The 13,217-nt window shown below is 42.1% G+C and overlaps 1 protein-coding gene and 1 long non-coding RNA gene across 2 annotated transcripts in view; both read left to right on the top strand.

Moving 5' to 3' along the window:
• Positions 1-377: 377 nt before the first annotated feature.
• The window catches only part of LOC311144170 (uncharacterized protein), a 106,689-nt gene continuing 93,849 nt past the window's right edge, over positions 378-13,217 (top strand). Inside the window, exons 1-2 of the mRNA XM_084180176.1 lie at positions 378-457; positions 2,518-2,811. Of these exons, the coding sequence (XP_084036302.1) occupies positions 409-457; positions 2,518-2,811 (343 nt within the window). The 5' untranslated portion in view covers positions 378-408. The remainder of the gene's footprint in view (positions 458-2,517; positions 2,812-13,217) is intronic.
• On the top strand, positions 3,536-5,204 carry LOC311143696. Its single transcript, XR_014614435.1, has 5 exons — positions 3,536-3,668; positions 4,188-4,292; positions 4,718-4,780; positions 4,924-4,986; positions 5,076-5,204. It is a non-coding gene; the product is annotated as an uncharacterized lncRNA (long non-coding RNA).

The raw sequence follows: 13,217 nt of genomic DNA, 5'->3' as shown, positions 1-13,217 counted from the left end.
CTGGAATTCCTACACAGCTAAACAATTTAGGCCTATTGGATTATACTCTATACTGTATAACAAAAAATGGTATGGGCCTGTTCACCATGTTCAATATTGCATGACCAAATCAACTTAATGACTACGAACAGTGAAGATGACCTTAGGTTCTGGAAAATATATTTCACAGCGGTTTAGATGGTATAATGATTCTCTACACTATACTTGCTTGTTTTGTCACATAAACTGAAGTTAAGCAAACTATTAGAATTTCATCAACCTGGAAATTGCAGAGCGATTCCTGCATAGTGCATCTTTAAGTTTATGGCCCCTCCCGTTTTATAATTGGCAGCTTGAGGAATGAGTGACTCAGACAACTGCCAACTTTCACTTTCACTTTCAACAAGCGGAGAAGGCTGTTCATATGCAATGGCATCTCGCATTTTCTTCACAATTGTGCTGGGGAGTTATTGTCTTGGTAAGTGTGCACATTTTCTTATCCCTTAACAAAATAGTGTATTGCTCAGTGTCTTTCTACATGGGCTGGTGCCCCATGTCTTTTTCTGCACAGAGGCTGGTTACATGGGTTTTAGGAGGTTATTGGGGTCACTCAGCAATGTTACAGGTTTAATGACACATAAGCAAGTAGGGCTTAGAATATGCACACATGTTTTGCTAGAGGCCTAATGGTACAGTAATAGCACTGTGTTGGCTAGTCTTTATCTGGGAAACGTGTGTGGGTAAAATCACTGTGGAAGCCAGAAAACAAAGCCATATTACAACCTGTGTTTTTATAATTGTGTTGTTTGCTCTATAACCTGTGAGTTCATATGCCTTGTGACCGTGATATATAGGCCTAAGGCCGAGACAATAAGAAGACACAGTGGCAGAATAAATTCAACCACACATTTGTTTCATCACAAAACCGGAGAGCAACCTGTCTGTTGAAGTCCACAAAGCATATTGCATGTAACAAACAGTTACATGACCTACAGCATGGTCAAGCAAGTTAATGTTTCCGACATTTTCGATCCACTAAACAACTATTGATTTAGAACCACAGAGAATTACAGCAAGTCGCAAAGAAAACAGGAGCTGTTGACTCACCCTACTTGTAGAGAAACGCCAATGCCATCCTCATCCCTTTCATGTTGACGAATCGTCTATCATACACGCTTAAATGTTTTGTTGTCCTAGGCTACCTGGCTAAAATGCTTGCTTGCTAGCCTAAATTCATTTAATGGGCAACGTTAGCTAGTTAACGTTAGCCTTCTACATCTAGCTACATATTGAACTTCCCTCCTCTCAGGCCAGGGGCACAATTTATTTTTGGATCAAAATTGCCATTATAATCATTGGCCAGTCCAAATTCTTATCTCCATCCATGGCTAATTTAGGAAAGGGACAATTTTAGGTAGCTAGCTATCGACCGGAGGACAACAACACAAGTAGATGCAACAATTCAAATTGTTTCTGTCAATGACGTATGCTCTCGATGCAATGTGATTGGAGAGAAGCCAAATTCAAACTGGCTTCCAGTGACACTTTTCTTTTGGTGCGCCAGGACCATTCACAGTTGAGCTCACTCAGTTTAGCTCAACGCTGATTTGCTATTATGTATTACATTTTTATCAGGGAGGCCAATTGCTCGCTGGCTTCCCTTTCCTACAATGCTACGGGCAGCAACAATGTCATACTCTTTGGACCAGACAGCATCAGATAAATGGCCTACACATACAGAGACAGAGGGGCGCTCTTTCGCTCGCTCGGATGCTTTCTCCAGTGAGATAGATTCAGCCTCTTGCAAATTGAATGAAAATGATGAAACACAGAGACGAAATATACTTTTTTAAATTATTATTTCTTTTTTTTTGGGGGGGGGGGTCTGGCTTCCCTTGGCATCAATGTATACACAGCACTTATTATTGGTCTTCTGACCAGTCAGATAAGATCTTTTGCTAGCTACATTTAGATTTACATCATTAAGCAGACACTCTTATCCAGAACGCCTTACAGGAGAAATTAGGGTTAAGTGCTTTGCTCAAGTGCATATCTTGTTTCACCTAGTCTGCTCATGGATTTGAGCCAGTGAACTTTCGTTGACTTGCCCAACGCTCTTAACCGCTAGGCTAAGCTATCGCATGAGCTTGTGTGACAAATTAGCTTGGCGATACCGTCTTTTTCCTCGATTTGTGGAAACAGGAGTCTCATAAAAAGTCCATGTCCAGTTTCAGGGGGTCTGTTTGAATTTAGAAAATGCTCTGTTATTAAAATAAATTATTTTTTCCCTCCATGAAGTAATCCAACAATGTGTATGCCGCCATCTTCTCTATTTCAGGTCTTCTCCCAGTAATGGCTAACTCCCAGTAATTGATACCAAAAATCTTTTGTTAAACCACTTTATCTGGTGTAATATCTGTAGCTAATCTTTTTCCAAAAATTCCAAAAATAATTCAGCAATTATCAGGGGGGTGGTAGGTTACTGTGTGTTTCCAAAGAGAAGCTTTTCTCAAATATCTTCTGATTTTCTGTGCCCAGTGGAAGGAACAGGTGCACAGCGGTATGGTGGTCAGGGAGGAGAGATCACCCTGACCCCCTCGATGTCTGGATATATTGAATACATCCTGTGGAAACACAATGGAAACAAGGTGGTAGTGTTTGATGGGAGCCAGAACAGGGAGTATGGCAGGTATAAACACAGGATCATCCTGGACTGGCACACTGGAGAGCTAACTATCAGTGGTCTCACAGATGCAGACAGTGGATCCTATTTGTTAGAGGCAGTCATCAAGGGCAAGCTGCAGTACTCACAACATGAGGTGGACGTTATTGGTAAGTGTGTAATATTATTGTCTAAAGGCCTGCATGTCAGGTTTGTGTGTATACAGTGTGTTTATTTACAGTATCAGTACGGGTGTTTAAAAAAGTAATCATTAGGCCTAGACAACGGATGATTAAGTGATGCCAGAATTGTAAAAAAAAAAACGAATTGTATACCTTGGGTACTGTACCTAATGAGTCAGGACCCACATATTCTCGCCTAGCTCTTGAACTCTCGTTCCAGTGTGATATTGAAACTGCCCCCTTATCATCATTACATCTTTATTACAAATGTTCATTTATCATTAGGCCAAGCCCTAGTCAAAGGCCAAGTATTGGTTGTATAAACCAATCAGATTAGCAGAGCTGAAAACTACTTCTCATTTTTCTGAAGTCTACCTGGAGAGAGACAGAAAAAGGAATACCTGACAATGCTATCCCCCACACTCTGTGTTTTTAAAGACTCTCAACCCCCTACACTAACAGTGCTGTCACACTTATAGCCCCACTCCTTTTCTAGTCTTGTCACATAACAATCATAATTAATGTTTACTTGTGCAGGTGTGATATATCACAGTCTATTATTTTAAGACTGAAACAGTTTTGCTGGGTATGTTTAGATGTTGTGTCACAGCCCAACATAACCTGTGTGGTCAACAACACAACCCCAGAGAACATGGACAGAACCCTGCTGTGCTCAGCTGACCTCCAGCCCCAGTTCATCTGGAGGAGTCCTGGAGGGTCAGTGAGTCCAGGACCTGAACTGTTCATACCTGGGGGGGAGAACCAGGAGTCTGTCTACACATGTGTGGTGAAAAACCCTGTTAGTGAGAAAACTGCAGAGTTCACCCTGAAGGACTGTTACACTGGTAAGATAACACTTCTAAACTGTAGGTACAGTAATACACGTACTCTCACTTTAATTATCTCTCGTGTTCACAATTTGGATGTATTATTTAATGCTGCCAACACATTTGCATGAAATGTAGATTCTGTACATTTATTGATAGTGAGAACATGGTTTAGAGATACATGGTGGTCCTCTGTAGCTCAGCTGGTAGAGCACGGCGCTTGTAACGCCAAGGTAGTGGGTTCGATCCCCAGGACCACCCATACACAAAAATGTATGCACGCAGGACTGTAAGTCGCTTTGGATAAAAGCGTCTGCTAAATGGCATATTATTATTATTATTATACATATAATGAGATTTATGTGTATATAATGTTATAGTGATCATGCTAAACATATTTTTTTGCAGTTCCAGGATATTCATATGTTAGTCACTTACATTACTATATAATTCATAGTGTTATGACTGCTTAATTGATGTGTTATTAAGTGTGGAAATGCTGCTGATCCAAGTTGTTTTAATGGTGTTTCTGTGCAGAGGAAGGCTCATCCAGTGTCCTGGCTGTGATCCTGTCCATCCTCATCCTCCTCGTCTTAGTTGCCGTTCTGGTGTTATTGTGGCGCTGGAGGAAAGGCAAGAAACGTAAGACCATCCTATGTCCTATGACAAAATCAGGCCTGAAGGCCAACCTTTAGTTCCAGACTCAGGAAATATAAGGGGCATAGTTCAGTATTATGGGAGGAAATGCCCCTCATTCTAATGATCTGGCTAGACCAGAGTCAATCCATTTCCTCCCTACTCCCCTGGCATGTGCTGAGCTTTCAGATGATCACGGTCCCAGTGACGCCAGCTGACTTGTTACAAGGTCGTTGACCTTGGATCTGAGATTAGAGATTAGAGTAGAGAAGAGGAGAGAAAAGAGTACAACCAGCAAACACAGCAAAGTACATACATAGTCTTTCTGGTTAGACATATAAATGATACAGGATGTTTACCCACATCTCTTCCCTATGTCTAATTCTGTCCTTTATCCCTCTTGTCTTTTCCACTCTGTGGTGGATGACCAGTGGCTGAAGCTGCACTGAGAAAATCTGAAGAGGAGGTGCGGCTGATGAAAGTTACAGTACAAGGTTGTTTAGCTGTAAAAATGCTATTTTGAACTTGAGGTGTATTGCTATAGACTTCGTTTGGCCATCACATATATTTTAAGACAACACTAATACCTTACCACTTTGCTGTTTCTAAATAAAACTATTTTGTTTTAATTTAATAGGAAACCAAGATCCTGAAGATGACCATTCTGAGAACACTGGAAATACAACTTCTACACAAAAAGGTTCTCCTTATATGGTGTTTATTACCTTGGGCATAAGGAACTTTGAATACATATGGTAATAGTGGGGATGAATGTTTTTGTGTGTACAGGACATGTGAAGGAGGTGATAGAGATGTTTAACAAGCAGGATGCAGATGCAAACAGGAAACAGCACACCGCACCAACTGGAAGGATTTTGTCTCCAACAAAAAGTAGGGGTCACATCCCATTGGACAGACAGAATGACAGGCTCTCAGACAAACAGACAAGTGATTTTTTCTCCCATGGCAGATAGCTTAAACAAAATAGTCAATATTGAGACTGACAATGACATAAGTCATGTTATCATTAAGACAAATGTGTCTATATAATAGTGTTTGTGTAGTCATGTATCAACCCATTTTCTCAATCTGTGTTTCAGAGACAGAGCCAGTACAGGACAAACCCACCCCGGCCCAACCAGACCTAGTCACACCAGACCCCACCCTGGCCCAACCAGACCCAGTCACATCAGACCCAACCCTGGCCCAACCAGACCCAGTCACACCAGACTCCACCCCGGCCCAACCAGACCTAATCACACCAGACCCCACCCTGGCCCAACCAGACCCAGTCACACCAGTGCCCACTCTGGCCCAACCAGACCCAGTCACATCAGACCCAACCCTGGCCCAACCAGACCTAATCACACCAGAGCCAGCTCAAGGCAAAACCGGCTCAGCAGACACGACAGAGACAGCTCCAGGCAAAACATATCCAATAACAGGAGAGAGTAGATGTTTATTGTTATGAATCTTGCCCTGGAGGCAGAACTGAGCGGTTTACGCTAGATGGGCCAGCTGCAAAGTCAAAATTGGATATATCGTACAAATTTAACCAACTTGTTTGGTAAAAGTTCTGATTCTGCTTGTCCGAGTGCCTGTGAGAAGATGACAGATCATCTGCTGTGGTGCAGTCGAGGTAGAGAAAGACACACTCACTGACACATCATGTTGCCTAATATTAGGCCTAATATTTTGGCTGTAAATTGTATTAAATATATTTCATACTTACTATAGTAGGCTAATTAGGGATGGGGGATTCGGGGGAACATTTAGACACAGGCTATTTGCAATATAGCCTAACAAGTCCTTAGATTGGCAACCAGGATACCCAGTCAGGGGAACCAGCCAGGGGAGTAGAGACAGAATAATGAGGTGGAAGAATAAGGGAAAGGGCAAAGAGGAAGTAATCAAGAGACTGAGAGAGGAGAAAGATAAGAGAAAAGAGAACAGATATGGAAAATGGACCACAATAGAGGTATTGGTGCAAACACAGAGGATGAGAGGGGAAATGAAGGAGAGATGGAGGAGGAAGGGGAAGAGGAGAAGGAACCAGACACAGAGAAACAAGGAGATGATACCAACCAGACATCCACCCAGAGTGATGAGGAGATGGATGAGACACCCACCCCAGACCCCAATGAGCAGCACATTACCCAGACTTCACTACAGGGGCAGTCCAGTGACTCCACATGAGCCCTAGAGAACCAAGAAGAGATGGAACATGAGACACCCACCCCAGAACCCAAGGGGCAGCACATTAACCAGATTACACTAAAGGGGCAGTCCAGTGACTCACAAGAATCCCTAATGGAAATAACACTGTAGAATTCTGGGACAGCTGTATGACTTTAAATGCGCTGTTTTTGAGATGTCACTCAAGTTTGGATAACAGGTCTCCAACTTATTTTCTACTGGAGTTAGAAGTGCTGTAGAAGAAAGACTGTAGTGAAGAAAATGCTGGATGCTACATATGTATTGTTTAACTTCTACAGTGAAAAGAAAAGTGAATGAAGTATAGCTCAGTGTAATACATTGGAATTTCTTGATTTTGGTTTCATAGTTTACAAACAGCATTTCTCTCAAGTTACGTTTAAGTTCTATGTACCTGTGGTAGCTAACATAATACTTAACATACTACAAGTTAATACACTATTTGTTATTTTAGCTAAATTTAAAGATATGTTTTAATGAACCTTAACATACTGTCATTGCTAAAGCACTTACTTATTTATTTATTTATTTATTTTTATTTCACCTTTATTTAACCAGGTAAGCCAGTTGAGAACAGGTTCTCATTTACAACTGCGACCTGGCCAAGATAAAGCAAAGTAGTGCAATAAAAACAACACAGAGTTACATATGGGGTAAAAAAACATGTGTGCAAATGTAGCAAGTTATGGAGGTAAGGCAATAAATAGGCTATAGTGCAGAATAATTACAATAGTATTAACACTGGAATGCTAGATGTGCAAGAGATGATATGCAAATAGAGATACTGGGGTGCAAAAGAGCAAAATAAATAACAATATAGGGATGAGGTAGTTGGGTGGGCTAATTTCAGATGGGCTGTGTACAGGTGCAGTGATCGGTAAGGTGCTCTGACAACTGATGCTTAAAGTTATTGAGGGAGATAAGAGTCTCCAGCTTCAGAGATTTTTGCAATTCGTTCCAGTCATTGGCAGCAGAGAACTGGAAGGAATGGCGGCCAAAGGAGGTGTTGGCTTTGGGAATGACCAGTGAGATATACCTGCTGGAGCGCAGACTACGGGTGGGTGCTGCTATGGTGACCAATGAGCTTAGATAAGGCGGGGATTTGCCTAGCAGTGATTTATAGATGGCCTGGAGCCAGTGGGTTTGACGACGAACATGTAGTGAGGACCAGCCAACAAGAGCGTACAGGTCACAGTGGTGGGTAGTGTATGGGGCTTTGGAGACAAAACGGATGGCACTGTGATAGACTACATCCAATTTGCTGAGTAGAGTGTTGGAGGCTATTTTGTAAATGACATCGCCGAAGTCAAGGATCGGTAGGATAGTCAGTTTTACGAGGGCATGTTTGGCAGCATGAGTGAAGGAGGCTTTGTTGCGAAATAGGAAGCCGATTCTAGATTTAACTTTGGATTGGAGATTCTTTATGTGAGTCTGGAAGTTGAGTTTACAGTCTAACCAGACACCTAGATATTTGTAGTTGTCCACATACTCTAGGTCAGACCCGTCGAGAGTGGTGATTCTAGTCGGGTGGGCGGGTGCTAGCAGCGTTCGATTGAAAAGCATGCATTTAGTTTTACTAGTGTTTAAGAGCAGTTGAAGGCTACTGAAGGATTGTTGTATGGCATTGAAGCTCGTTTGGAGGTTTGTTAACACAGTGTCCAATGAAGGGCCAGATGTATACAAAATGGTGTCGTCTGCGTAGAGGTGGATCTGAGAGTCACCAGCAGCAAGAGCGACATCATTGATATACACGGAGAAAAGTGTCGGCCCAAGAATTGAACCCTGTGGCACCCCCATAGAGACTGCCATAGGTCCAGACAACAGGCCCTCCGATTTGACACACTGAACTCTATCTGAGAAGTAGTTGGTGAACCAGGCGAGGCAGTCATTTGAGAAACCAAGGCTATTAAAAAAAAATAAAAAAAAATGTAATGTCATGTAATATTGTATACTATATATAACTGTCTTAATGTTGCTGGACCCCAGGAAGAGTAGCTACTGCCTTGGCAGTAGCTAATGGAGATCCTTAATAAATATGCAAAAAAAATACTCTGCAGGCTGATGTTTATTGTCATGAGTCTTGTCCTGGAGGCAGAACTGAGTGCTTTCCGCTAGATGGGCCAGTTGCAGTCACAATTGGCTATATTGTAAAAACAAGCGGGTGTCTCTCCGCATCATGTGGGACTAAACAGCCCCCCCAGAGTAATGAAGATGGGGCAGAACTGGGAACTTGAAATCAAGTGAACCTTCACATGCCCTTTCCTTCATAATATCATATTATTATAAGTCATATTATGTGAAACGCATCACAAGAAGTATCTGAATTTGACTGGAATTCCTACACAGCTAAACAATATAGGCCTATTGGATTATATTCTATACTGTATAAAACAAAAACTGGTGTGGGCATGTTCACCATAGTCAATATTGCATGACCAAATCAACGACTAATAACAGTGAAGATAACCTTTGCTTATGGAGAAGATATTTCACAGCGGCAGGTCTGTAATGAAGTGAGATAGAAACAGTGGTAAGGTTGGAAGCAGGCATTAGATCCCTGTTCTCAGGTGGAAAGTTGTATGCAACACGTGCCGGGGAGCGTTACCAGTACACCAAGGCTCTGCACAGGAAATATTAATGGTTGATGGTAGTGGATAACCAAATCATAGATTGCAGTCTCCTTGTCCATAGACTGCTTTCAAGGGAAGGACACAAACATTTTATACTTTGTAATTTAGGTGAACTACCTCTTCAAAATAGGCTGTGTCACAGCCGGCCGTGACATGGAGTCCCATAGGGCGGCGCACAATTGGCCCAGCGTCGTCTGGGTTTGGCCGGGGGGCTTTCCTTGGCTCTTTGCGCTCTAACAACTCCTTGTGGTGGGCTGGGCACCTGCAAGCTGAGAACAGTCATCAGTTGAACGGTGTTTCCTCTGACACATTGGTGCGGCTGTTTTCCGGGTTAAGCGAGCAGGTGTTAAGAAGCAGCGTGGCTTGGCGGGTCATGTTTCAGAGGACTCGACCTTCGCCTCTCTTGGGCCCATTGGGGAGCTGCAGCGATGAGACAATTGGATATCACAAAAATGGAGTAAAATTACAAACAATTTTTTGTGTATATATATATATATATATATATATATATATATATATATATATATCAATGTTCAGGTGGTTTATGCCTACTAGTTGAAGATCCTTGCCGTCATCTCTACATAGACAAAATATGATGTGTTTATTAGTTGCCTAGCGTGTGCACAATACTAAAATGTCAAACATTTTATTTGATTCCAATGCTTATTTGTATGACTTATTCAAAACTGTCCATTAATGTTTGCAAAAATACATTGCCTCATATAATTAATGTTGAAAGATACAAGTAGGCATATGAGATTTCAAATATGTGATTACACTGGCAAAATTGGGAGGAAGTAGAATAATACAAATAAGTGGGGAACAACAGTAGTGTTCTTGCTGACAGGCACAGTAATTACCCAATACTTTAGCCCATTGTTAAGAATAAGAATTGTTCCACTGATCAGTCTAAATTAAGTAAATAGATAAAATCTCCTGATGACAAGATTACATAAATCTGCCCCTACACCCTAACCAGATTATTTGTATATTTATTGTCCCCCCTCTAGAATCAAATTGCCCCATTTTGCTTCACAATCTGTTTGACAAAATGATTTTCATAGTTACAAATCATGTCACCTTACCAAACTTCCCTGCTAAAACATACTGTAGGTCTGTCTGCTGCCTTTAAATTGTCACAGCCTAAATGCCAATCACCAAATGAGGGGACTAATGCAAGTGTGGATTAAATCGACTTTAGTACATGCTGTCAAAAGGCTGCATCTGCAATAGTGACGGGAGTAAAGCAACCTAATTTTGTTGACAACATCGTACATAACATAGCACTACCATACTACACTGTCTTTTCACAGTTTTTTAGACTCAGTGGAGAATGTTCTCTCTCCATTCAACTCCACTTTAATCATGAGGGGTGTTTAAAAAAAAACATGCATCCAATCCCCTTGCTCCCTTACATATCTAGACCAATTATATGCTTCAATGTGCCACGGGTCACAGTGCTGTGGCAAAACAGGACAATGATAGAGGTTCTGCTCGTGATGTTAAATTGCAGGCACAGGTGCTCCGATTTCAAAATGATTTGTTGAAAAGTTAATGCGCTGACTATACAATGGACTAATTAGAAAAATAAAAGCAATACTTTTCAATGCGTGAGATTTAAGAGGGTCAAATGCGTGTGTCTCACGGCCAATATGTGAGAGTTGGCAGCTCTGCAGCGGTTTCCATGGTACAGTGATTACACTATACTTGCTTGTTTTGTCACATAAACTGAAATTAAGCGACATATTAGAATTTGAGCAACCAGGAAATGGCGGAGCGATTTCTGCATATTGAATCTTTAAGTGTATGGCCCATTTTATAATTATGCAGCCTGAGCAATGACTGACTCAGACAACTGTGAACTTTCACTTTCAACAAGTGGATAAGGCTGTTCAAATGCAATGGCAGCTCGCGTTTCCTTCTCAATCGTGTTCGGGAGTCTTTGTCTTTCTTATCCCTTAACAAAATAGTGTATTGCTCAGTGTCTTTCTACACGGGCTGGTGCTCCACGTCTTTTTCTGCACAGAGGCTGGTTACATGGGTTTTAGGAGGTTATTGGGGTCACTCAGCAATGTTACAGGTTTAAAGACACATAAGCAAGTAGGGCTTAGAATAAGCACACATGTTTTGCTAGAGGCCTAATGGGAGTGTAATAGCACTGTGTTGGCTAGTCTTTATCTGGGAAACGTTTAACATAGGGGAATTCACCTATGTTCTAGCCTAGGTAACATACCCAAGCAGAACTGACTAGTCTATGCCATGTTAATGATTTACTGTATCACAAGATAAGGTATATTGCTGGTATATATATATATATATATATATATATATATATATATATATATATATATATATATATAAAATGTTATATTTAAGCAATAATAAAATCTGTAGCTAATCTTTTACCAAAAAAAACCCACTCCTATTCTTTCACATAACAATCAGCATTAATGTTTACTTGTGCAGGTGTGATATATCACAGTCTATTATTTTAAGACTGAAACAGTTTTGCTGGGTATGTTTAGATGTTGTGTCACAGCCCACCATAACCTGTGTGGTCAACAACACAACCCCAGAGAACATGGACAGAACCCTGCTGACCTCCAGCCCCTGACCCAGTTCATCTGGAGGAGTCCTGGAGGGTCAGTGAGTCCAGGACCTGAACTGTTCATACCTGGGGGGGAGAACCAGGAGTCTGTCTACACATGTGTGGTGAAAACCCTGTTAGTGAAAAAACTGCAGAGTTCACCCTGAAGGACTGCTACACTGCTGCAGGTAAGACAGCACTGCTATACAGTACAGTTACAATACCAGTGGTGGAAAAAGTACCCAATTGTCATACTTGAGTAAAAGTAAAGATACCTTAATAGAACATGACTCAAGTAAAATTGAAAGTCACCCAGTAAAATACTACTTCAGTAAAGTATAAAAGTATTTGTTTTTAAATATTGTGATGTCACGAGAGGCTGTGTCCTGGAGGGACGTTACATCCCCCTGAGGTGGCTGCAAACCCAGACAGCTATGGCTCCATCTGCTGGTATGGTCGGGAACTCCACCCCTCTATGGCCAATCTTCCCACGCAGCTGAAACAAATCAGGAGCTGATGAGCTGAAGGTTTTTTGGAAGGGAAGAGACACACTGAGGGAGTGTGTGGGTTGTGAAGAAACACAGTCTCCAACCTGGGCTCTCTGGAGGACAAGAGTGCTGCACGTCCACTTCCAGGAGGAATATAAGGATTTGGAGACACTTACCTTTGGGAAATACTCACCTGTGGATATATGCACCTGTGGAAATACGTGAGAGACATTTGGAAGGACTTTTGGCTGGGTTGGCCACTAGCTGCAACGTGGACTACAGTAAGGCTGGGGAAAAGTTATCTGAGCGAGTGAGAATTATGATTTTGGATGTGGAAGAGACATCCCTGAACTGTTAACCCTTAAAGAGCCACAAGAGAACAGACTTTTGTTATATTTTCGTTAATTTCCCAAGACCTATAATAAAATCCTTGTTTTGTTTGAACCTTGTCTCCTTGCACTACTTGAGCAACCCCGCTGAAAGCTGTGTAGCCTCTCGTGACGTCACAGATGGTGGAGAACACGGGCAGCTCAAGCGTTAATAGTGCATGTCAGAGGAGGATACCGAAGGTTTGATCACCCAGTTTTCCAAGTTGGCCGTAGGCTCCCCGCCGACGGAAATGGAGGACATATTGAAAGCCCTTGTTGCTGGCCAGCAAGCCCAGATGCAAGCAAACGTGGCTCTCTTGGAGGAGCAAAAGAAAGCCAACCTTCTGAAGGCAGAGGAATTGCAGTTGCAGAGACAGATGGTTGTCCAAAATACCCGCCCAATAAAGGCAAGTGACTTTATATCTAAGATGGGAGCTACCGATGACATTGAGGCATACCTGCATGCATTTGAGGCCACGGCCACTAGGGAAGCCTGGCCCAAGCAACAGTGGGTTGGTCTGTTAGCCCCCTTCCTAACCGGGGAATCGCTGAATGCTGTCCGGGACCTGGGCCCTGACCAGGTTACTGACTATGATGCCCTGAAGTCTGAGGTCCTCAGCAGATATGGACTCACAAAGTTTGGT

This window comes from Coregonus lavaretus (genome assembly GCF_964263955.1).
Source record: "Coregonus lavaretus genome assembly, chromosome: 16".
Classification (NCBI taxonomy): Eukaryota; Metazoa; Chordata; class Actinopteri; order Salmoniformes; family Salmonidae; genus Coregonus; species Coregonus lavaretus.
The sequence above is the reverse complement of the archived record's forward strand: the minus strand, read 5'-3'. Positions and strand labels throughout refer to the sequence as shown.